This window comes from Lytechinus variegatus, chromosome 11 (genome assembly GCF_018143015.1).
Source record: "Lytechinus variegatus isolate NC3 chromosome 11, Lvar_3.0, whole genome shotgun sequence".
In the NCBI taxonomy this organism is placed as follows: Eukaryota; Metazoa; Echinodermata; class Echinoidea; order Temnopleuroida; family Toxopneustidae; genus Lytechinus; species Lytechinus variegatus.
In genome coordinates, this window is record NC_054750.1 from 17374899 (window position 1) to 17402649 (window position 27751).

General features: G+C 36.5%; 1 protein-coding gene across 2 annotated transcripts in view; it reads left to right on the forward strand.

Moving 5' to 3' along the window:
• Positions 1-211: 211 nt before the first annotated feature.
• The window catches only part of LOC121423464, a 73987-nt gene continuing 46447 nt past the window's right edge, over positions 212-27751 (forward strand). Inside the window, exons 1-4 of one of the 2 annotated variants that reach the window (XM_041618809.1) lie at positions 212-771; positions 21829-21980; positions 23001-23140; positions 27573-27694. In XM_041618809.1, coding sequence (XP_041474743.1) covers positions 716-771; positions 21829-21980; positions 23001-23140; positions 27573-27694 — 470 coding nt within the window. In that variant the 5' untranslated portion in view covers positions 212-715. The remainder of the gene's footprint in view (positions 772-21828; positions 21981-23000; positions 23141-27572; positions 27695-27751) is intronic. The other variant, XM_041618810.1, reaches the window with a different exon arrangement.

Consider the following 27751-nt stretch of genomic DNA (forward strand, 5'->3'; position numbering starts at 1 on the left):
CAATGACCCTCTGCCATAAAACAACCCCACACACAATCTCAGTCACACACACGCACCCCACACACACACACCCACACACACCAACCTCCCGCTCCTCTAACTTCCAAATGCAATGAACAACAAGCAAAAAGCGGAAGTAGTTTAAAAAAATCAAGTCCTTTCACAATAAGTAACCCTGATTAAGGTGATATTTGTTGATGGTAAATAGCTTGATCGGGTGTTCTTTTGTCCGTGTGGCACATGGCTGAATCACAAAAGAAACCCATACTCACTCGGGTACTACACTAGAAACGTAACACGAAACTCTGATTTATTTCATTCAATTCAGGCATTACCATAAGCAGGCACAACGGTCATGACGCCAGGCGTAAGCAGTGGTAGCTAGTTTCACCATCCTCCGATACCGGTACCGACTGACAAGTGGTGTAGATCGACTGACAAACCGGAAGTACCATCTCTGGTATCCCCGCTGAAATCATCATTCGGGTATTAGTCTATTTCCTTCTCAATTCCTGTCTCATTGAAATTGGAGTCATGCATGCAGTGCACGTAAGTTTCTCCCTCATACCAGGATACGACGATCTCTAAATGAATGGATATTAGGAAAAATTCAACGCAAACTCTTAAATGATACTGAAGTACAGGTGCTTCATACGCTACTATTGGAATTAATCGTCAACTTCATAATGGCGTTGTTTGGAGATGCTGTTCAAGGATGCTTCAGGGTGTATATGCCCATCATGCTCTTATGGATTATTTCTCCTGCAAGAGGTTTGTGCTTTGATCGAACTTACTTGGTGTGCCTTCGTTCTATTTTTTTTAAGTTTCTAGAAACCGATCCGGTTAACATGTTCGTCATCATTTTCACATGTTGTTATATCAACGTTATTCACAATTTTTCGGGAAACCAATCAGATTTGATATCTCTTAATATCATTAACAAACTGTGAAAAAATAATAACTGATGTTAGTTATGCGGCCTGGTGGGTGTTTCATAAAGCTGTTCGTAAGTTAAGAACGACTTTAAGAACGACTGGTGATCCTTTCATGTGATAAATGTATATTCATTGGTGATAGTTTAGCGCGTAAGAAAGGTTCACCAGTCGTTCTTATCTTACGAACAGCTTTCATTCAATGAACAAGGTTATGATATAACCTTGTTCTAACTTACATCTCCATGTGTGGCAAAATAAGGGTGGCAATGTTTGGCTTATTTTCTCTTTTTCTTTGGGGCAAATGCTTGATATTTTTACACTGACAGTTTCCATTACACCTATTATTCATACAACTTGACTTTTTATTTAAATTTGATTCTTTAAATCATTTTTTCTTAATTAAAAATGGAGATCAAAAAATGGAAATTTTCTTGCCATATTACTTTCCACCAATAGAGGGCGTACAAAAATATCCCCAAAATTCAAGTTTTTGAGCGCTCTGGTAAATACAAAAATTATTCCCAAGTTACTAATGACAAATAAATTGCAACTGTATGGAAATTAGTAATTTTGGTCACAAAAGTGATATTTTAATGATTTTTAAAAATGTGTGCTCTGTACAACATTGGCATACCATAGTCCTACCTGTAGATTCCCCCACAGGCAGGGTGGTAGCAGTGAAAAAGTGGTTATAATATCACAATCCTGTAGTTAAGCTATCCCCCTCTAGAATTTGGGATAAAAAGCAAAAAAAATTGGATGACAAATTAATTGAAAACAAATATTGCGGATTTCTGTTGAATCGCGGTTTTCTGGATTCCGACCATTACCTTCCTGAGGTTATAATCTTGTGTGTGTTCAGGATATACCTGCTTGCATTTCAAACCTTGACCTACCACTAGAATTGTTTCACCCTTTGTAGCATGTACTTTTAAAACTGTTGGTCACATTCTTTTGTAAATCATGTAAATCGATTGGAATGATAAGGATATAAAATATTCATAAAACTGTTCAATTTGACTTCACAGAAAAACACTTCGGTAGTACATTTTTTGGTTATTTTCAATATGGAAATGTTGAAGCCTGGCAGGCCGATCGCGTAATTAGTCGAACACATTTGAGGGGGCCCGACATAAAGCAGATAGAGCAATAGTTCTAAACAGATACGAGCGACTGAGTGACATTTGTCATAAAAACCGTGACATTTTTATATAGTTTTTTATATAAAAAACATGCAATATTTCACTCCACCCTCCTTTTCTCTCTCTCTCTCTCTCTCCCCCTCTCTCTCTCCCTCTCTCTCACTCCCTCTCTCTCATTTTGTCTCACCTGTATAGCAGAGCAAGACTTCGAAACGCTTATGTCTTTTCTTTTACTTCCCGCTCGATAATTACAATGACTATATCAACATGATAATTCTGGTCTTCAAAATGTGCACGCTACATGTTAGTAACACTCAATAAGCACACTTTTTTTCTTTTTTCTTTTTATACAAATTGTGTTTTCCACCAATAATCGACAATGATCGAGAGGCCGCAAGCGACACTCGTGGTGATGGCATGGTATTGCTTTGATGTACATCTTAAGGGGTGACACTAATTTTAGTGACACCCCCCCCCTTCCCATCAGCTAACTGTGGAGATGGAATTTGTTTCGGGGGGAATTTGATTAAGATATTTGTTGTTTGGTATCTAATACGAATTTATTGAGCCCTTCAATTATTCAAACTTGTACTAAATGATACCTTTTACGAATAAACGAGCGTTGACAATTTGGTTGATTTCAACATGTTCAACGACTTCCGTTTGAACAAGCTTTAATTGTTTTAATACACACGTATGTCCCTTCTCATTGAGGGCTAATATCGCCAACTGTGCCCCCCCCCCCCCCATTTGAGAAGCAAAATTAAAAAATTGCAATGTAAAAATGCCATGAGAACAGAGGTGTGCCCCTTCTTTTTAACTTTTTTTCTTTTGTTTTTTTTTGCTTGTCAAATTTTGTCGGGCACGAAATATCCTCCGAAAAATTTGCCCCCCCCCCTTGGAAAATCCACCCCTGGAAGAGGATAAAATCAAAGCACTGATATAGGTTAATTCTGTACGAATAATTCCGCTCCACTTCGGGGAGGGGTGCCCATTTACAGCGAAACTGAAATGTTATAAGATTGCATTTTTTTTAATTATTGTTTCACGACTTTGTAAAGTTGCAGGTCAGGATTGCTCTGCTTCAGGGGAAGATGTCTATGAAGGCTATCGTTATGTTTTCTACCATGGTATATATGATAATGTCTACAGAACTTTCTCAGAAACACGAGCACACTGTCAAAGCCTAGGAGGTGATATGCCCATCATCACATCAGCTGCACAAAATGTACGTATGAAATACCGTTTACTGTCATCGTTTAAACAGCTATTTAATCACTTCGATAATAGACTGGTATGGGTCTTTATTCATAGTAGGACACATTGATGATCAATAGTCATAATAAACAAAAAGGGTTACTAGTTATAATGTCTGATTGTTTGATGTAGTGATGTTCTTTGTTATGAACAGGGTGTTGGGAAAAAACCAGTTAAGCTAGCAATTGTTTACTACTATAAAATAAGAGCAGATATTGTTTCAACTAGCAGAAGAAGGGTCAGATTTTCTGAAGGGGGCAAAGTTTCTGAAGATTTTTGAAACTCATTTTGATACATTTGGCCGAAAGGATGATAAAGAAGAATACATTAGCTACCAGGTGCATTGAGCACATAATCAACAATGTGGATTTGGCGCTTTAGAAATACTCTATATTATTTCTTAGTCATGTATAAAGTGGGGAAGCATAATGAAGAACTATATATATATGTGTGTATATATATATATGTATATGTATATATCTGTTCTTCATTATGCTACCCCACTTACATGACTAAGAAATAATAGTAATAATAATGATAATAATAATATAGAGTATTTCTAAAGCGCCAAATTCACATTGATTATGTGCTCAATGCGCTAGTACATAATTTATCTAGCGATATAAATCTACATCTAAATCCCCATCGTTGTTATTTGTGCAATAGCCAACGATATGTAATATCTATTCGGTTACATTCACTTGTCTTCATCTTGACAACAGAACTTCATTGCCTCAAAATTAACGGTTGGGCCGGGGAACTATTACATTGGCTTGGAAGATATGGACCAGAATAACCAGTATAAGTGGATTGATGGAACGAGCCTCGGGTATGTGTAGCAATGCAATATAACCCTACATTACATAGGTTATGTAGATTCGAATCAGTGATAGGTCAATACGCCATCACGTGACCACAGCTGCGAGGATCCCATTTGTTATATTCTAGGTGACGTCACTTCAGTGAATATAACTGCGTTGTATTGTCAATTGCGGTGTTATATTACCTAAGGTGACGTCACTCGCTGCTTACATGTCGTGTAATTATGTATGCGCCAGTGTTAACGCGTCGATTGCATGGAGAACGCGCTTGATATATTTTCAAAGAAAATTTTATTATGACGTAGATCGATCAGAGTTGTAGCAAGAATTTTGGGTTGGAACCAGATGATGAATGCAATCTCTGATGGCGAATCCACATAGAATATATATTATGACAGATATTGCCTAGTCTGTCGTTTATTAAAAAGCATTTCAACTCCCCTCCGAAGCTATATTTTTCCCTCGGGATAATATTTTCCCTCAGCGCTGCTCGCTTCGGACAAACTATAATCCCTTGGGAAAATGTAACTCCGTCGGGGATAGGAAATGTTATATTCAAACACTAGTTAGGCAATATCTGTATAATTTAGATTCTTATTACTGGTATCTATATTGATATTACAGGGACGGATCCAGCCTTCGCCAGTAGGGGTGGCCGGAATTTTTTTCAGTCATATTTTCCCCGATCGGCTGCTGGAAGATGATCTTTGGTTGATGTGAAGGGGTAGTCCAAATAGTCACTTCTTAGCTTTATTCTTGTAAATCAACATAAATATAATATCATAATCTTTATTTATATAATGCGAGCGCAAAGCGCGAGCAATTTTTTTTTGGAAATCTTATGTATTTTTTCCTGAAATGTGAACATTCTGGGCAATGTTTGTTTTCCTGAAAAAGATGTCTATGCAACTAAATAATTACTACGAACGCGAAGCGCGGACAGAAATGAATTGATGGATAAGGTACTTATTACAGACTGCATGCAGTTAGCCATGCTGACGTTACATATTTTAAAAATCAAATAATGCAAGCGCGAAGCGCGAGCTGATTTTATTTTACATCTTTACCAAAAGAATGGAAATTCTAAGTAATTTTTGTAACTTAAATAGAATAGGTATTTAACTGAGCAATTGATGCGAGCGGAAAATTTCGAGATTTAGACCTATCATGAAAAGGATTAGTAATTGGGGATCTTTCTTGCATTAATAATGCGAGCGAAAAGCGCGAGCAGAAATTTGTGATATTGTGATCTGAAAGTGGATAATAAAATTTAAAAGTTGCAAAATTACACAATATTGAAAGTCACTGTTCCTTTTCCATGGTGATGAGTGAGTTTCTCAGCTGTTTTTATTTTAGTTTGATCGATAATTCCTCATCGGTTTTAGTGATTATCAATGTGTAATTAATATCAATGAAAAGATCATTTAATTTTCTTTAAAATGTTACCCTACATGATATGATTAATGTTCACATTGAGGTACAGTGCCTTGAAATGTGGGGCAAGGTTAAAAATTCAACAGTTGCAAAAATGACACAATATTGAAAGTCACTGTTCTAATTTCAGTGGTGATGAGTGAGTTTCTAAGCGGTTTCTTTTAAAGGTATTGTTTAACTTTGTGAGCAGCCGATTAAAAAAATTCTCAAACCAAGATGAAACATGTGTACAAGTGCATGTATTAGAACTAATAAACCCTGAAAACAACCATTATTGAGAATGAAAAGCTAAAACTACAAGGCAAACCCTGATTTTGTAAATAGGTGTCTTATAGACACCTAACTAGTACACATAAGTGTATAGGATGAAATTAAGATGGTGTTTCCGGTCACTTTATATTTCAATTTTTGAAGCACTAAATAATTATTTTCGAACGCAATTTTTTCTGGGATTCATTTTTGTAACATATCACAGATACAGGTGACAAGTGTGACCTTCTAGCTCAGATTTTTTTAAAGTCAAACCAACATGACCAATGTTAACCAATCACTTTAATTTTGTTCATGCACCTTAACATCAACATTAACATGGAATCAAACACACCTCTGCACAAGCAAACTCATAACAAACATGCATGGGTATTTCAAACCACGACTCGAACCATGGGGGACATCCCGATAGACCGCGGGTCCGATAGACCGCGGGTACGATAGTCCGCAGTGTGTGTAAAATTATGATCAGATGTATCAAATGTCATCGAGAGGTCCGAAGGTGAAATGATACGAGACCATGGGGTTCTATCAGGTGCGGATCCATGGGGGTGGGGGCCGAGGGGAAACTGCCTCACCCCCACCCCCAGCTCAAAAAAAGGGGGAGAGGGGAAAAGGGAGAGAATAAAAAGAGAGAGAGGAAGATGGGAAAAGAAGAGAATATAAAAGAGAGTAAGAGGGAGAAAGGAAGAAAAGAAAAAAAGAGAAGAAAAGGGGGGAAAGGAGAGACAAAGAAAAAGGGAGAAGAAAAGGGGGAAAGATAAGAGAAAAAAGAGAGGAGGGAGAAGGATATAAAGAAAAGAAAGGAGAAAGGAAAAAGAGGAAGGAAGAGAAGAATATTTGAATAGAGAGGAAGATGGGAAGAAAGATAAGAGAAAGAGAGGAAGAGGGGAAAAGAAGAAAAAAAAACGAGAGGGGGAAGGAGAGGGAGAGAAGAAAAAAAAGATTAAAAGAGAAAAAGGGGGAAAGGAAGGAAAAAGAAAAAGAAAAAGGGGAAAGAGAAAAAAGAGGAAGAGGGAAAAGAAAGGAGAAAGAAAAGGGGAATGAAGAGAATAATATTTAAAAAGAAAGGAAGATAGAAAGAAAGATAAGAAAAAAAAAGAAAGAGGGGAATAGAAGAATAGAGAAAAAAAAAAGAGAGTAAAGGGGGAAGGAAGAGAAGAAAAAAGAGAAGAGAGGAAAAGAGAGAAAAATAAGACGGGAAAAAGGAGAAGAAAAGTGGGAAAGAAAAGATGGGGGGAAAGAAGAAAATTGGGAAAGGAAGACAAGAAATAACAGAAGAAAAGGGGAAAATAAAGAGAAGAAAAAGAGAGAGAGGAGGAGGAAGGAAAAGAAGAGAAGAAGAAAAGGGGAGAGGCAGGGGGAAGAAAGAGAGAAAGAAAGAGAAAGGAAGGGGAATGAGGATAAGAGAAAGAAAAACAGGAGATGGGAAACGAAAGTGGAGATGTTGACCCGGACGTCGATTTGATGTTCGAACTAGGCGGACTTTTTTTGTTGCTCTAGTGCAAGTTATATTAATACTTTCACCAACAGATGTATCGATTTCTTCTTGTTCATGGAGAATCGTTTTGTTTTTCTTTCATCGTATTTATTTTTTCAAGCCAATGAGCAGGAAATGCTTTTTTAATTTAAAAAAACTTAAAACTAAACGCTAAATTATCTACATCAAAAAAGTTTCGAAAATACGATATATCTTTCCATTTACCTTTACAAAATACCAGCTTCTTTCCATTCCTGAAAATTTAAAGGTTGCCCATTTATTGTAATATTACTATTATTCCATAATATTTCACGATATATATTTTCAACATTCTGTTCAACTGAATAACGTAATTGAGCCCATGTATATAGAAATTCAATATAAAACATTGGTAAACCCTTTTTTCTACAAAGCTTTAACATGTGTTTTGGATGACAGTTCATTTGAATACAGTAAGGGATTTCTCCTATGTAACTTAACCAAAACGAGAAAAGTGTTTTCCAGACTGCATCGAAATAGTTATTAAAAAAAGAATTTATCCAAGACAATAAAGTGATTTTGATTTCGAATATAGATCGATCATACCAAGACCACCTTCAACTATCGGTCTGACACAAATATTACGTTTAACTTTCTCACGCTTTGAATTCCATAAAAAGCAATATATTATCTGATGTAAACCTTTGCATATATAGTCTGGCATTGGAATAACCGTACCAACATAAACGATTTGAGGCACAATTAAACATAACATTCTGAATATTTTAAAGAGGCGATAAGCAGAAGGCTATTTTTGTTATGTTTACTTTTTTTATAGGCAAAGTGCCTGATTTTTCTGTTGTTAAAAACAAACATATATGTTTTTTTACTTTATACTATTTTTGTATTTTTTGTATATTAGACATGTTATTTCATATGCCAATGTCATCTTAACTTGTATATGTGATCCATTATTTCATGAATGTTTTGTTATGTATATTTTGATAAAAAGGATCAATAAAACATGAATTACAAAAAAAAACAATTAAACATTTTATAATAATTATTTTACCATAACAAGAAAGCTGTCTCATTTTCCATGTTTTTAATATGTTATTGACCTTTTTCAATTTTCCCTTCCCAATTTAACTTTCGTATATGCTCTTCATTTTTTCCCACAAATATTCCTAAATACTTTACAGGATCATTTGTGAAATCGAACTCGCTTCTTTCTAAGTTAAATATCCCTATTTTAACATCTTTGTCTTATTCCAATTTACTTTTGGACCTGCAATATCACCGAAATTATTTATCTCTTTGATTACATTATGAAAGAATTTAACCGAATTAATAAATATCGTCGTGTCGTCTGCGAACTGTGTTATTTTTATCTCTCTGTGTGGTAAGCATAAAGAATTTCCTGAAATATCAATACCTCGTATTTCATTATTTTCTTTAATACGAATTGATGAAATCTCTGCAACCAAAATAAACAACAATGCTGATAATGGACACCCTTGTCTTACGCCTTTATAAATATGAAATGATTCTGATAACCAACCACGATGTAGTTCTCTACCGTGAGTATTTTATTTAACATCTTAAAGTGATTGGTTAACATTGGTTTGACTTTTAAAAAATCTAAACAAAAAGGTCACACTTGTCACCTGTGTCTGTGATATGTTACAAAAATGAAGCCCAGAAAAAATTGCGTTCGAAAATAATTATTTAGTACTTCAAAAATTGAAATATAAAGTGACCGGAAACACCATCTTAATTTCATCCCATTGCGTATGTGTACTATTTAGGCGAGACGCCTATTTACAAAATCGGGGTTTGCCTTGTAGTATTAGCTTTCATTCTCAATAATGGTTGTTTTCAGGGTTTGTTAGTTCTAATACATGCACTTGTACACATGTTTCATCTTGGTTTGAGATTTTTTTTAAATCGGCTGCTCATAAAGTTAAACAATACCTTTAATCCAATTTATAAACGATTCCTTAAAAACTTCATCCGCTTTAATGTTTCAAACAGAAATGATTGGCTCACATTGTCGAATGCTTTTCAAAAATCTAAAAAAATGATAATGCCACGGGACCTTTTAAATTTACAATAGTCAATAATACCTTGAACAAGCCTAACATTTTCGTATGCCGATCTACCTTTAATAAGTCCACATTGATCAGTTGAAATAATTGATGATAAAACTTTCTGTAAACGCATCGCTAAAACCCGAGCTGCAATTTTGTAATCGATATTGAGTAAAGATATTGGTCGCCAATTGTCCAGCTAGAGAACCCCTATTGCCATTTTTGTATAATAGAGTAATAACTGACTGTCCTTGTATAATAGAGAGCATTGGCGGCGGAAGCCAAAAATTTTAGGAGGGGACAAAAAAAAATTTTTGACAAGCAAAAAAAAAAAAAGGTTCTCAACAAAAAATTTTTTAGGGGGGACGTAGGAAAATAAATTGACAAGCAAAAAAAAAAAAAAAAAAAAAAAAAAAGGTCATCAACAACAAATTTAGGGGGGGGACCGTCCCCCCCTCCTCAAATTTAGGGGGGGACACGTCCCCCCCGTCCCCCCCGCTTCCGCCGCCTATGATAGAGAGTTCTCCCTTTTCATGTCCCTCATTTAAACTATTTGTGACTAGATCTTTAATTTCATTCCAAAAACATATACAATTCCACACTTACACCGTCACTCCCGGGTGAACGGTTTCATGGAAGGCAATGCTTTTCTACATTCTGTTTCAGTAAGCAAACCTTCACAACTTTCTGTTTCTTCCCGAGATAAGCATGGTACCTGTACATGAGTAAAATATTTATCAACATCTGTTTCGTGTATCGGTGGACAATACAAGTTTTTATAAAATCTGTGAATATCTTTAAGAATCTCGTCATTATCAAGGACCTTTTTCCCATTTTTTTTAAAGAAAGTGTATTTCTTTTTTTATTTCCTCTTTGCCTTTCTAGCTGAATAAAATATTTAGAACATTTTTCTCCCTTCTCTATCCATTTTTCTCTTGATCCAACATAAGCACCTTTACACTTATTTCCATACCATTTGTCTAACTCTTCTTTCAATGTATTCATTTTGTCTATCAATTCATCATTCATATCAGTATCAAACATTTCGTTGTAATGCCTTAATTCTCTTTCTAATTTTAGATCATACCTTTTTGCTCTACATTGCTTTTCCTTAGCATAACTGATACTGTATTCTTTAATCTTATATTTACAAACATCCCATTGCATTTGTGTACTCATTCCTTTCGTTTCAAACTTGACCACTTGTATCAAATTTTTAACTTAATTAACATAAACCTCATCTTTCAACAACGAGTTATTAATCTTCCAATAACCTTTACCCCTTTTTTCTTGATGTATTTTTTATCTTTAATGGTATAGCATTGTGGTCACATTTTAATGCGGGCCTTATGTCTGTTGAAAAGACAGAACCCAAAAGATCTCTACAAATCAACCAATAATCTAGTCTTGAGTGCACATTTAATAATAATTGTCGCCAAGTAAAATGTTTCTTATCTTGGTTACACTTTCTCCATATATCAATTAATTTTTTTTTTGCTTGAAAACTTTTAAAATTCTTTTTTTGGTAAATAAACATTTGATATGCCATACGTATCTAATATTCTATTTTGTACACAATTCCAATCTCCACACTAGACACTCTTCGTGGTCGACTAGCTTTCTGATCTGATGGGGTTGGGGTGGGTAGAAAATCCTGTAGATTAAGTTGTTTCTTCGCTTTTCCGCTGTACGAAGTGCTTGAAGTGAGGCTAGCAGCGGCGGTTTGTCTCGGGCGATCGTCATCACGTCGAAGATCTGCAGCGTCCGTAGTTTACGTTGCTATGTTAGTTGGGCACTTGTTTCTCACGTGCCCGCTCACTTTACAGAGGCAACACCCGATTGCATTCTTGCATGAAGATACATGATGCCCTCTCTCCAGGCAATTCGAGCATGTAGCCACGCTTCCAACTCTCTGTTCTGGCTGTACAGTCGACCGACGAAAACCTTCCCGAAAACGCTTTTCCTAGGAAGGGCTTGGGCGGGTGGTTTGATGAACAAAACTCTATCTCCATTAAGGCAGCTCGTCAATTGTCCATTAACTCTCAGTTTTTGTCTGATGATTTCACCATGAATTTCAATATTTTTGGTTTGAAACTCAGACTTGATAAGTTGGTCACTTACTGAGAGTGGGATATCCTTGATTACCACACGAGGAAGATTCTCATCCCTGGTTTTGGTAAATGGGTTGAGGTCATGTGTACAGGGGTAACTGCCCCACGAAGCTCTAAGCCACTCATTATTACTTTCACTCTGTCTTCATGACGAACGAGGTAAATACGCAATAAGTTACGTATTTGCTGGATACCTGATTTGTTAGTAGGTTCTATCATCTTGGCTAATGACATGTACAATTCCTCATCCGATATTTGTTTTGTACTCACATTTCGAACATCCTCTGATTTAACAACAAGTGGAATGCCTCTGGCCGTCTCACCTACATCACGCGGTTCAATATAGCAGCAGTGCTGACTATGAATACTACTCTAACTCGCACAAGATGTTCAGTGATACATGGTTACTCTTATGTCCAAGTTTAATGAACTAGACCACTTTTTATGAACTAGACCAATAAACTTACAGAGATATGATGGTTATTCAACAAAAAAACCCAACATGGCCAAAGTTCATTGACCTTACATGACCTTTGACCTTGATCATGTGACCTGAAACTCGCACAGGATGTTCAGTGATACTTGATTACTCTTATGTACAAGTTTCATGAATCAGATCCATAAACATTCAAAGTTATGATGGTAATTCAACAGATACACCCAATACGGCCAAAGTTCATTGACCTTTGACCTTGGTCATGTGACCTGAAATGAGCACAGGATGTTCAGTGATACTTGATTACTCTAATGTCCAAGTTCAATGAACTAGACCAATAAACTTTCAAAGTTATGATGGTAATTCAACAGATACCCCCGATTCGGCCAAAGTTCATTGACCCTAAATGACCTTTGACCTTAATCATGAGACCTGAAACTTACACAAAATGTTCAGTGATGCTTGATTACTATTATGTCCAAGTTTCATTAATCAGATCCATAAACTTTCAAAGTTATGATGGGAATTCAACAGATATCCCCAATTCGGCCAAAGTTCATTGACCCTAAATGACCTTTGACCTTGGTCATGTGACGTGAAACTCATGCAGGATGTTTGGTGATACTTGATTAACCTTATGTCCAAGTTTCATGAACTAGGTTTATATATTTTCTAAGTTATGATGACATTTCAAAAACTTAACCTCAGGTTAAGATTTCGATGTTGATTCCTCCAACATGGTCTAAGTTCATTGACCCTAAATGACCTTTGACCTTGGTCATGTGACATGAAACTCTAATAGGATGTTCATACTTGATTAGCCTTATGGCCAAGTTTTATGAACTAGGTCCATATACTTTCTAAGTTATGACATCATTTCAAAAACTTAACCTCAGGTTAAGATTTGATGTTGACACCGCCGCCGCCGCCGCCGCCGCCGTCGGAAAAGCGGCGCCTATAGTCTCACTTTGCTTCGCAGGTGAGACAAAAACGGGTTTAGTTCCACTTGCGTTAGCCATTTTCAGAGTGACAATGAGTGTGGCTTTCCGGAATCTCTACTAGAATTCTCCTTTCTCCTCACAAATATTCACTCCAAAGCGTCTCAAGTTATATAATTTACGTTTTCCTTCAATCTTGTTCTAAATACACAGCCTGATGGCTTAACAGTTTTCCGATGATTTACTATTTTAATTCTCAATCTGAGAGGGTGAAAAATTACGCCTTGACGTTCAAATTGCGCCCTCTATCAAGTCAAGAATCAAGAATGATGTAAAATATGCATTGTGTAGAATTTGGAATTGGGAGGAATTGATGGCCTAACAAATATTTCCAAACTTTTTTGAGGGGTTTAAATACATTTTCTTTTCATGAAAATCAAAGCGCGAACTATTTGATAAACCCGATCTGAAAAAAAGAGTCAATTTCAGCTCTATATTTTAAGCACTTTGTAGGAAAATTGTGAAGTGGATATGGATCGCACATAATAAAGAGCTGATATTTTCATTATTGTTTGAGTTTTGACATAGGACCGAGACATCCTAAGGACATGAAAACGATGACTATCTTCCTATTCCTCTTGCTAGGCGCAAGATGAAACAAAAGATACAAACTAATTATTAAATTAATATCTTATTCATTAATGCATAATGAGGGTGCGAAATCTGATGATAATATGGCCTGAAAACTGCACATTTCAAGCACTTTTATAATAGATTGGATGCACGAGTTAATATATTTTTAACCATTAATGCGGGCCTAATTTTTATACACTGTTATGACAAAGGTGATTTTTAGTTTGTTGTATAATCAATATTGAGACATATATAACTCGCCAATTAAAATGCGAGCGTGCAGCGCTAGCTGATACGTTTTGACAATCAGACCTGAAAGGGGATATCTTTAAAACTTTATGGAATACACGAAAATAATATGTACCTGATAAATCGAAATTTGCGAGCGCATAGCGCGAGCAGAAAATTGTAATAATCAGACCACCAAACTGACATTTTTACAAAGCACTTTTTAAAATTCAATCGGTAAATCACACAAAATAATAAAAGTTCGATTTTCGAGATGAAATATGTTTTGTATATTGACTTCCAAACTTGATATTTAAACTCCATATTGAACAAGATATGAAAATCACCTAACATGAAATGCGAGCGCGAAGCGCGAGCGAAAATTTTATATAGTGACATGAAAGATTCTTTTTATTTTCCAAGTCTTCCCCTTACCTTATCTTATTCACTCGTCTTCCTCCTCTTCTTTTTTCTCCTCTCTTTTCCCTATTTTTTTTCTTTCTTTCCCTTTTTCCCTATTTTCTTGCTCCGTCAATGGGGGGGGGGGGGGGGGCAGGGCCCCTCACCCCCTCGATCTGCCTATATTATAATCATCACAATTATTATCATTTTCTACCATTACTGTTATTATCATTATTACTATTCATACTACAGTACTATTATTATTATTATCATTATTATCATTATCATCATTATTACCACCACCATCATCATCCTCATCATCTTCGTCATCATCATTATTTTCATGATATGTCAATTGCCACCATTATCATTATTACTGTTATCTTCAACTGTGTCTAAGAGAGAGACCTAATAACCATCCCTGTTTATTTGCTTGATATAGCTGTTATCATGGTTATATGGATTTTTGTGAGACCTACGAAAGGTCCCACCCTTAGGTCCCACTTCAGCGGACCACACACAGGCACGTACCCCGGGGGCCCGACCTAATTTTGGCGCCCCTGTACACTTTTCGGAAAATTGTCCCCCCCCCCGCCAGGAAATTATAGGTGCCTTATTGCCTTATTGAATTATCTCATTTCATAGTCACGTGAAAAGGGCGATCGAATATCACTATTTTCAATGATTTTGTAAGGAGTTCATAAAAACAAATATTCATGAATATGTTGAAATACCACTTTGCACTAAGCACTTTGGGGTTTCAATTTAGTTTAAATTCTCGTCAGATTAGGCCTTGCTAAAATTATGTGAGCGGGAGCTGATTTTTTTATCAGGGACGGATCCAGCTTTCGCTAATAGAGGGGGGGGGGTGAAAAATAACCTAGGTAAAACATCATTCGGCGCCCCTATGTCGAACTTCATTTTGACGCTCCTTGTTCGAACATCAATTCGGTTCCCCTTTAGGTCGAACATAAATTCGGCGCCCCCGATATCAAACACAACTCCATAGGTAAAACATCTATTCGCCCCCCCCCCCCCTCCCCTCGGTTGAAGCTAAATTTGGCGCCCCTTTGTCGAACTTTAATTCGGTGCCCCTCTTGTTTTTATACACAAATTCGGCATCCCTCGGTAGAACATCAATTCGGCGCCCCTAGGTCGAACATAAATTTGGCGCCCCCTAGGTCGAACCTATATTTGGTGCCCCTATATCAAACTCCAATACGGTGCCCCTAGGTAGAACATCAATTCGGTGCCCTGAGGTTGAACATCAGTTCGGCCCCCTCCCTCCCCCCCATGTCGAACATCAATTCAGCTCCCCTAAGTCGAACATGTATTTGGTGTCCCCTAAATCAAACTCCAATTCCTCGCCCCAAAGTAGAACATCAGTTCACCCCCACCCCCTATACCGAACATCAAGTCGGCGCCCCCTAGGCCGAACATATATTTGGTGCCCCTATATCAAACTCCAATGCGGCGCCCCTAGGTAGAACATCAATTCGGCGCCCCCCCCCCCCCCCGATGTTGAAGATCAATTCGGTGCCCCTACGTCGATCATCAATTCGTCGCCCCCTCCCCCATGTCGAACATCAATTCAGCACCTCCTTAAGTCGAATACATATTTAGTGGCCCCTATATCAAACGCCAATTCCTTGCCCCTACAAATGTAGGTAGAACATCAATTCGGCGTCCCTAGGTTGAACAACATTTCGACGCCCTATGTCGAACATCGATTCAGCGCCCCCTCCCCTTTGTCGAACATCAATTCGGCTCCCCCGGCCTATATCAAACTCCAATTTGGTGCTCATAAGAAGAATATCAATTCGGCGTCCCCCTAGGCGCCCCTATGTCGAACATCAATTCGCCGCCCCCCCCCCCCCTTACCGAACATTAAGTCGGCGCACAGTGGGCCAGAATGAGTTGACAGTGCGCCAAAAATATATTCCGTGTTAGATTTTTACTTTAATTTGTCGATTATGGGTAATTTTGGGCGTAGAATCGACTGAACATAATCTAAAGCCGATATGACGTCACCTTGATACTAAATTTTGATTGGCTAATAAAAGCCTACAAACGCAGAGTATATAACACCACGAATGTATTCGTGGTGTTTTTTGGCTGAAATTATTCTACAAGTAAGTTTTAACTCTGGAAGAGTTGTGGGTATAGCCCTTATTTTTCGTTAGCAACCTTTATTTTGTTTACATTATGCTTGGAATTCATGTCATTTTCATGGAATGGAAGGGGAATCGTCCTCGCCGTGCAAAAGCGAATGGCAACGTACACCCATAAGGTGCACTACGATGACTGCGCGGTATAAAAATTACCGTTTTCGAACAGGTTTTTGGGGTGTTGTGTCAAGTATAATCGGCTCTAACATGAAAACGGGCAAAAACGGGCAGCCAAATTTGGTATCGACTTAAAGGTTAGACATCGAGAGAATGATGCTTATAGAATTTAGACGGAAATCCACGGAAATCTAAACGTTTCTAATGCAAATGCAAAAAACATGGATTTTCAGCCTATTTCGAGGAATAATCATTCTATAAACCTCCTGAAAGATGTCTTTTATCTACTTTGAACCCTTTCACACAAAAAATAATATATCAGGATTATGTGGGAACCATTTCAGATTCCTACATTGAAAACTTCATGTGAAATGGCCTGTTTTTCAACTCGGTTGTCATTTACGCGACATTTCGCAAAATTTGAGGTAGGAAATTAACAGCATTTATGCAATTCCGGAATAAAATATTTCGCTAAAGTATTCTTCTAAGTGTTGTCTTTCAGCTGGGCATAACAAAAAATTAAAAATCTGAAATTGCCCAAAATGACATTTGGCGCACTTTTGTTTCGCCCCGACCCACTGTGCGGCGCCCCCTCGGTCGAACAAATATTTAGTGCCCCCTATATCAAACTCCAATGCGGCGCCCCTGGGTAGATCATCAATTTGACGCCCCCTCCCCCATGTCGAACATCAATTCAGTTATGAAACTGCTCTACCAGCGGGCCCTGCATAACACAATATGTTAATATTACCCTTCTCCAATCAAAATGCTGAGCGCCTAGCAAGAAGGCAGAAGGTCCAAGTTTTATAAGTCTTTGGTATGATCGGCTGAGGATCGAACCCACGACCTCCAGTTCATGAGGCGGACGCTCTACCACTGAGCCACCATGCCCGGTACATACATTTGGTGCCCCCTATATCAAACTGCAATTCGGTGCCCCCTAGGCCATAGGTTGAAGATCATTTCGACGCTCTCTGTCGAACTTCAATTCGCCCCCATGTCGAAAATCAATTCGGCGCCCCCTATATCATACCCAAATTCGGTGCCTCTAAGTAGAATATAAATTCCGCGTCCCTTTAGGCGCCCCTATGTCAAACTTCAATTCGGCGCCCCCATGCCGAACATGAAATCGGCGCCCCCTTGGGCAAACATACTTGGTGCCCCCTATATCGAACTCCAATTCTTCTCCCCTTGGGAGAACATCAATTCGACGCCCCCTAGGGTGAAGATCTTTTTGGCGCCACTATGTCGAACTTTAATTCACCCCCTCCCCTATGTCGAGGATCACTTCCGCACCCCTAAATAAAACATTAATTCGGGGTCCCTATGTCGAACAATAATTCGGCGCCCCTACGAAGAACATAGGTTCGGCGAGCCTAGGTCGAACATAAATTCGGTGAAAGTGCATACATTATGTGCGGGCATGTCAGGATCCGATGAACGGGGTAATAATAATTGCAATGTAAAGCGCTTAGAAATAAAGAATTGTAAGCGCTATATAAATGTTACTATTATTATCATTATTTTTGGTAACCGAACTTTGAATCAAAGTGGACTTTGAATATATTGGATGATTATGTGGTAAATTGCCAATTCGTCTACTGCCATCCCGTCCACTCACCACATGGTCTACATTCATTTCGTCTAATGCCATTTCGTCCATCAACATTTCGTCTACCACCCATTTCGTCCAATCACCATTTCGTCTAATAGCCATTTAGTCTAATAGCCAGTTAGTCTATAGCCAATTCGTCTACAACCATTTCGTCTACCAACCATTTCGTCTAAATCCATTTGGTCTAATGCCAAATCGTCCATTAACCAGTTCGTCCACCGTTCATTTGGTCCAATAGCCATGTCGGCTAATTTCAGTTGGTCCAATATCCACATCGTCTACTTATCAACTCGTCCAATTGCCATTTCGTCTAATAGCCATTTAGTCTAATAGCCATTCGGTCCAATAGCCATTTCGTCTAATACAAATAATTTGCGTTATCCGAGGAGGGGAGCGAAATGACTTTAATACCTTGAAATTATTGATATTAGTTTTAAAAAACCCTAAAAACTATGATGATAACTACTATCGCAAGGGTCGATTCAGTGGGTACAGCAATTCAGGCACCCCCACCCCCCCCCCCCCCTAAAACGCACACACACACGCACACACACACATATAAAAGGGGGAACTAAGATGGGGAAAATGGAAAAGGGTCCTTTTAATTTAATTTGTCGCTCAATTTTTATTTAAAAAAAGAAAGGAGAATATTGTATTCCGATATCAAAATACGATAAACAGATGAAAGACAATATAGCCTTTTAAAGAAATATTATTGATCAATATACCCCCCACCCCCCCCAAAAAGAGCTCTTCCCGATCTGTCCTTTCTTCTTTCCCTGTACTATCCTCTCCCTTTTTGTTCGTTTCCCGTCGCTAGAAGCCCGCCTGCGCCTAAAATAAATGTAGGCCTAGTAGTATTGACAATAACGATGAGTATAATGTTTGTGATATACTCATGCTGTAGCAATTAATTTCATGTAATAATAAGAATGATAATCATCATAATGATACTAATAAATAATAATAATAATAATAATAAAATTCACAATAATACTACTAATAATAATAATTATGATGATCATATTACTAATATTAACAAAAATGATAATAATAAAGATAATCATAATAGAAATAATATACATAATTAAAAAAATTACTACTACGTAGGCGCGGATCCAGGAGTTTACAGGAAGGGGGGGGGGTATTGAAATCACTAGAGTAGATTTTTGGTCGCGAGTATATAGGCCTGCCGGGTATAATTATAACACATCCCTTTTGCGGATCTAGCTTTTGCTAATGGGGGCGGGGGGGGCTGTTGCTCAAAAAATGTTCATTCATTTATATATTCCCCTGTCTGCGGATCGAAGAGGGTTTTTTCCGTGTTTTTTTTTTTTTTTTTTTTGCTTGCGCGAGCTGATCTTTTTTTATAAACATTTTATTTCATGTAGGCCCACTATTATTTTACACATAAAATCGTAAGTCTTGACACTGTTTTAAATCCTGAACATTTCTCTAGATTCTAATGCGAGGATTGCAAGCGCGCAGCGCGAGCTGAGAATTTTCCATATACTGACATGAAACAGGGGCGTTTTAAGGACTGCGTTTAGGAATTCTTGAAGATACATATTTTACTTTTGTAAATGCAACATACAGTGCGTGCTGAAATTTTCTTATATTCAGACCTCAAAACGGGGCACTTTAATCACTTTTTGTAAATTTGTACATAATACACATCTAAATAAACAATGCGAGCGCGGGTCGAAATTTGTGATATTCTGACATGAAAAATGACGTTTTAAGGACTGTTTGTAAGCATTCATAAAGTGGATACATAGGCATTTCGAGGAGGGCAAAGCGTCCGCCCCTCCTTATTGACGGCCCCAAAAAAGAGAAAAGGGTGGGGGAGAAAAAAAGAGAAAAAGGGAAGGAGGGAAAAGAAAAGGGGGAATGAGACGAGAAAAAGCTGAAGGAAGGAATTAGACATTGACAATCCACGTCACTATATATCCAGTTTAGAAATGAATATACAAACATGTGCACGGCGAGTTAAAAAAAATTGATATTTCAGGACACTTTGAACACTCCTGTAATACAGGATACATAATTATCTTAAAATGAACAATTACTGCAATTATTGCCGAAAATGTTGGTTAATTGACATAAAGAAGTAACAGATTAAGGATTGTTTGAAGGAATTCAAGAAGAGATGGATGTATCATAAATAAAAATGTGAGCGCGCAGCAAGAGCTGAAGCTGTTTCCCTATTTTCAGATCTCAAAAATGGGAGATTTTAATCATTTTTCTTTTGTTATTATGTACAGGATACATATCTCAATAAATTATTAATGCGAGCGCGAAGCATGAGATGTTTCCCTTTCCTTTTTTCCTTTTCTTTCTCCCTCTTCCCTCTTCCTTTTTTTCTTTCTCTCTTTCTTCCCCATTTTTTCTCTTTCTCTTCTTCTTTCCCTCTTTTTTTTTCTCTCCCTTTTCTTTTCCTCTCTTTCCTTCCCCTTTTTGGCGCCCCCTTTCGCCATCGCCAGTATACCATTCCGTTTTTCCTCGCCCGTATCGTGTATGTATAACCTCGATAAGACACACATTGCTTCCCCCTTTGGGTGGAAAACACTTCCATAATGCAAAGTAATCAATGACGAACAACACTAGTCAACAGTGATAAAATAAATCAAGAAGTTGAAGAGAATTGGTAATTAATTAGGCCCACAATCGCGAATAGAGTCGACTCGGGTCGTAGAGGGCGCTAGTGCAGCATAGTAGACCAGTATGCGTATTAGACGAAATGAATATTAGACGAAATGGTGATTAGCCAAAATGGCAATTGGACATATTGGCTATTAGACCAAATGGCAATTAGACCAAATGATTTTAGCCGAAATGAGTTTAGACCAAGTGATAGTAGACCAAATGCAGTTAGACCAAATGGAACATGGACGAAATGAAAGTAGACCAATTGGTTATTAGACCATTTGCCTTTAGACCATTTGGCTATTAGACCAAATGGGAATAGACGTAATGATAGTGGACAAAGTGGCTATTGGACCAATTGGCAAAAAAATACCATTAGACCAAATGGCTATTAGACCAAATGATAATAGACGAAATGGCTATTAGACGAAATGGTGATTGGACGAAATGGTAATTGGACCATGTGGATAGTGGACCAACTGATGGTAGACGAAATGATATTAGACCATGTGGGTAGTGGACAAAATGGCAGTGGACGAAATGGCAATAAACCGATTATGTAGTGAAGGTGATTTGGTCTTTGAGTAAAGACGGACTATGCATTTTTTCAAAGTTATACTAACGGAAATTATGGGGATATCTTTCAATACGAATTGCTTCCCTAATTTTCGTCCAATGCTCTCGAGAGCTGTTATTACTGCAGAGATAATAACCACCTATCGCATCTTATCTTATTTACCCGGCTTATTTATTAAGCATAGATTTAGGACATTCGTTTTATCTTTGAGTTACGTTAACTCTTTCTTCTAAAGGCCAGGGGTCCGTTGCAGAAACAGATGCGTTTAAACGCAATTCAAAAAATAAATCGCAAGTCCCAAATGCGCGCTGTTGGTTGGTTGAAAATTAAGTTACGCATGATATTTAGAGATGCGATTGATTGCAACTCTTTCTGCAACGGGCCCATGATGTCAAAGTTTTTGAAAACGAACAATTCGTAATGTCATATGTTTTCTTGGATATTAAGAGAAATGAATATAATTAAATTCATGGTGTTAAAATGTTGCCTTCATAATTTTGAGGAACCGATTTATTGATGTGCTTAATAGCTGCTTTATTTCTTTCGAAGGTATTCAAACTGGGATACATCTCTATACGACTGGTCACCACCACACTGTGCTGTGATGAGGTCTGGGAGCACCCAGTCTGATTCTATACATGGACTTTGGAATCGAAGAACATGTACATCACCAAGACGACATATCTGCCAAATACCACTAGGTTGGTAATCTAAATCTTTTCCTTTTTACCGTTTTGACAATTGATATTTACTCCCATCATTATGGTACCACCATGATAACTTTTATTAGTAGTATAGTAATGACAGTACTATAATCATTAGGTCTTTCCTAAGTCTGACAGATCGCCTCTCAATTTTGACAGATTTTTCTTCTTATTTTTATGTTATCTGATTTTCCCACAGTTTCCGTGTGGGCGCAATATCTCAAAAACTCACAGTTCATTTGTAAATATGTGTAGTCTGTAATTACATATAAAACGTTAATATCTGAATACTAAGATCCGCCATTACGTCATGATCAGGCCATGCCATCAAACACTTTTCCAATTTTATCACATTTTCGGTAATTTGATGTCTTCTTCAGCTTTCTACGGCCATGATAAAAGAAATAAACGTTCATAAAATTCGGCAGCACGCGCGCGTACGAATTTTATTAAAATCTGGGCAAAATAATTCAGTGCAACACTTCAGAAAGAACGGGGACCCCAGGTTTTTGGATAGAGTTTGAAACATAAATGTGATTTCATGTCCTATTTGTATTTTTTCCATATTAATTTTTTATCATTTTGGGGTGACAGAGTTCCCCTTTCTAGTTCTATCTCGATCTTCTATTTCTATTTTGGAGCAGTTTATTTTAACTCTTAGCCTCATTTATTTTGTCATACTATTGGACATGCACTCTAAAACCACAGAGTAAAAATTAATCCAATATTGGGTAGTCAAGGGAACATGCATGTTTGAAGGGTAAATTCAACGCGACAAATTTACAAAATATTTTTTTTACAAAATGTCTTTTTACCCAACATGCATATTCCCATTTTACCCAATATTGGGTTAACCTTGTTGAGAGTGTGATTGGGTACATTATATAATATACACACTCTTGCTTGACGACTTTCTGACACATTGGGGTATGCGGTAAATAATGTAATTTTTGTTTTACTATGGTTTTATTCGATTTAAAAAAACGAAATGCTTTATCATTTTTATTGGTCAACCAGACGATGGCTGTAGATGGCATGAGTTTGGTGAATCTCAGTATCTCATAAAGTTGGCACCCTATCAAGGTCTAGGTGACGCCAGGTCTACATGTCAACAATATGGTGGTGATTTAGCTATCATTAAAACTGAAGAAGTCAATGTAAGTAACTTATTAGGAATCAGACCAAACAGCAAACTTAAAAAAAAAACCGGACCATGAACTATCTGATGGACCCCCCCCCCCTTCGCGACTAACCTTATAGTTTGAATTTTTTCCGAAAATAATTAAATATGTCAGGGATCAAAGCAAAGTTATTTGCCTGATCTACTTATTGACCAATTTTGAAGAGTTACTCAGATATATATACAATTGAGGCCAATAGTTTGCATATATGTACACTCATGGAATTCAGTGAAATTTCTTCACTTGCCAAAAATCGTAAAATTTACTATATCTTCAGAAATCTAAATATCACCGTGACCAATTTGGGATCAAATGAAAGAGTGTATCATGCTCTTTCATCTGATTGGGATGCCGTTGGGATTTATTGTGGAACTTTTTGGGAAGGTTTTTTTTTTGCCAAATGTATTCAGTCCTTTTGATATTATATTTTTAAACAATGTTTCATTGGAATACATGAATGTCAAATCTATGATCTACATTATATTTTCTATTATATGTCACCACTGAACAAAAAAATGTAATCTTAAATGTTTGTATTGAGAAGTAACGAGCACAGATATAAAATGTTTTTATCAAGTTTCTATATTTAATTTGTCTAAAATATGAAGATTTTTGGAGAAAAAATTACACCTTAATGTTTTTCAACTCCTGGTGACAAAGCAATGCGATGAAGGGGCATGTTTGATATCAAATTTGTATGGCACAAACATTTTATAAAATACAGTAAATTTTATGATGTTTGGCAAGTGTTAATTTTTCTTTCAATTTCCTGGATGTATCTAAACTTTTGGCCTCAACGGCATACATGTATATACTGTATATGGAAACAAAACTTAAAGGACAAGTCCACCCCAACAAAAAGTTGGTTTGAATAAAAAAGGAAAAATCCAACAAGCATAACACTGAAAATTTCATAAAAATCGGATGTAAAATAAGAAATTTATGACATTTTAAAGTTTCGCTTAATTACACAAAACAGTTGTATGCACATCCTGGTGAGTATGCAAACGAGAGACTAATAACATCATCCACTAACTATTATGTATTCCATTTTGTATTTCATTATATGAAATATTCTTTTTTTCTTTCAATCTTTATTGATCAACAAATTAAATCACAGTACAAATCAAACAAATCAACAAGCTATTTACATGGTTAAAAAGAGCAGCACTTACATACATGTATGTATATACTTGTCAAGACAAGTACATAAAACAAATTAGATATCAAATCTCCACTTTTTAAAATGTACAGGTAATTTACCATTTTTCTTCGCCAAAACATATTCAATATCCTTAATACCTTTGATACGAGCTTTGAATTCCACAATATTTTGGGTTTTGTTATTAAATTTACAAAAGTGAACATAATATTTGAAAGAAAGGAAAATGAATGTTAGAAAATTATCACTTTGAATACCAAAAATCTTTACAAAGGGGGAAAGGATAATATTCGAATGTTGTTTTTGGTTTATTATAGATAAAAGATCGTCCCATACAATGTTAACCACCGGACAATCACAAAATATATGTTTAATTTTTTCAGGGTCTCTTTTACAGAATGACCAGCTTGGGGAATCTTTTCTCTTGATTTTGAATAAAAATGCATTTAGGGCGATTGTCTTATGAAAAACCTTGAAATAAAATGATCTGAGGCGGCTATCAATAGTACTCTTAAAATTCAGCAAATGTATTTTCTCCCAGTCTACTTTGTTGTTAGGAGGGTGTTACGATACTGCAACAAATAACAAAGAAGATTTTATTTAAATTTCCCTTTTTTTATTACAGGAAATAAATCATGTACTTAAACAAAATAAAACCAAATAATCTTACATTAATCTCTTGAAGTGTCTGATGTACAATCCAGGGTTATAGTTCACTGTTATGATAGTCCGATATAGATTCCAGGTAGGCTGGGAAGATTCCTTATTAATGATGGCGATGATGAAACTGATGTTGAAGTACGATGAATAATAAGAGTCACTGTAACGAGTTGAAATGTCCGTGAAGACGATGTTGATGATGATTAACAGTCAATTTCAGCAATCCATGGGTTGAAGCGTGTTCATTGAACAGGTTGATGATGTTGATGATCTCGATGAGAACTGAAAATTCCTCTCTCAAAATAACTGCAAACAGTTCATTGATGGTGGGCAAATAATTCCACACAATATAGATATTCCAGGTGGAAATAAACTGCTCTGATCTGATCTGGTGAAGTGATCTCATATGATGTGGTGATCTCATATGATGTAATGTGATCTCCTGCTCTCATATGATGTGATAATGATCTAGAAGAAATTGCCAGCTTTATATACTCATTACAGCTATCCTTCTAGAATTCACTATAATGGAAAGTTCTAGCATTGTCTTCCAAAAGAATATTCTTCCTCTTTCAGGAGCCTTCTTCATTTCTAAAACATTCTTGAATGACCTCATTGAAATCAACATGTGTAAACAAAATACCTAAGCCTATTCATTTCCACTACCAATACAATTCTATTGTTTGGCTTTTCCCTATTCAACAATAAAAACTCCTTGGCCTTTAAATAGGCAAGGCCTGCATAATAAAAGACATTCTGGAACGTTCTTTACAAATCTTGGCTATCCTTAAAGGGAAATAACTAAGAGATGAATGTAATTGCTTTTAAAATTCTTTTAAGATTATTCTTATATGTAACAAAATCAACAGTGTCAATAAAATAGCTAAGCCTATTCATTTCCACTACCAATACAATTCTATTGTTTGGCTTTTCCCTATTCAACTGAAAACTCCTTGGCCTTTAAATAGGCAAGGCCTGCATAATAAAAAGACATTATAGAATGTTCTTTACAGTTCTTGGCTATCCTTAAAGGGAAATACTAATAGATGAATGTAATTGCTTTTAAAATTCTTTTACAATTATTCTTATATATAACAAGGGCACGACTCTTCCCAAAAGGAAATACAATTATCTGGGAGACATCGATCGAAAAATATCGAGTATGCATAACTGCTAACTTTCCTTTTCTCTAATAATTTATCTTCAACTTCGGAATGGATATCTAAATCTGGATTATTATGCCAATCTAACCATGGACCGGGAATCTTACCAATTCATTGTAAGCGCTTTGGGCCTAATGGGAAAAGCGCAGTACAAATAATAAGTAATAATAATAATAATAATAATAATATTTTGTAATAAAAAATTTTTTTTTCTTCTATCTTTTGCTGAAATTTCAAAGTCGAGAAATAATTCCTCAAATAATTTGTAACCTGCATGGGGTGGATTAAAGTGATCACTTATAAAAACTATATGCCCTTATTAAACCAATTTTCATGAAAGAAAATTGTTTAGATTTGAATCTGACATTTCTATTAAACCAAATACAATGCGAATAACCCAAGTACAAAAAATCATAACCAAACTCTTTTCTGGAAGTTTTATCTCTAAACAAGTACCAGGTCCGGATTGAGTCTGCAAGTAGGGAACAATTTAGATTATTCAAAATTTGTTAAGGTGCATGGGCCTTCCACAAAATGTCCCTCATTGCATTAAATTTGTCTAAAAGGGAAACTTTCATTAATTTACATCCACTATTGTAATCACCATCTAACAAAAATTTTACCCAAATCATTTTCTGAGCCAATGAAAATGTATGGGGATCAACCATCTTGAGCCCACAGGCAGAAAAGTCATTACAAAAATATTTCCTCTTTACTCTGTCCTTGCCTCCATTCCAAATAAATCTGTAAAATAAAGTATTTAGATCTTTAGAACATTTGCTTGGAATTTTAATACAGAAATCAGATAATAAATACAGCAACTGAGGCATTAATAAAGAGAAATATGAAATATTCTAATTTTTCTCTTCATTGTCAAGGGAAACAACAAATAATTCCTCCCTGAACATGTGTAATTATCATTGTTTAATACTATACATGCTATATGGTTCAGTCAAGTTTGTCCTTATTGTCAAATCTATGAAAATGAAATATAATATTACAATAATTGTATAATACAAACAATAAAATAGAAGAAATAGTGGGTGATGGACATTTTTGACTGAGTCACCTAGTTGTGCATATCACGGTTTTGTGAACTATAAGCGAAGCTTTAAAATGTCATAACTTTCTTATTTTGCATCCGATTTTGATGAAATTTTTAGCATTATGCTAGTTTGATTTTTCTCTATTCAAGTCAGCTGACTTTGGTGGACTTGACCTTTGATCTCTCGGCACTCTGCGTGTGTGCGTGCGTGTGAAGATGAGTGACATTTTGACTATTTCCGTTTAACCGTTTGACCGTGTATAGGGAACCATGATGATAACTCTAACATATATTCTTAAAAATATTATTGATGTTAAATCATTTCATATTTCTTCCAATTAATTTTCAATCGACGTTTTATTTCCATGCTGCACACAGGCATTTCTCAAAGACCTTATTGTTCCCTCGTTAACGTCAACTAGTCAATATTTCTGCTACTGGATTGGGCTTGAGAGAGATGGATTGGGGGATTTTACCTGGTTAGATGGTACTTCTCCTGGGTATGTTCATTTGCTCAACAGACATGATTCTTTTCTTTTTTGGGGGAGGGGTGCTTA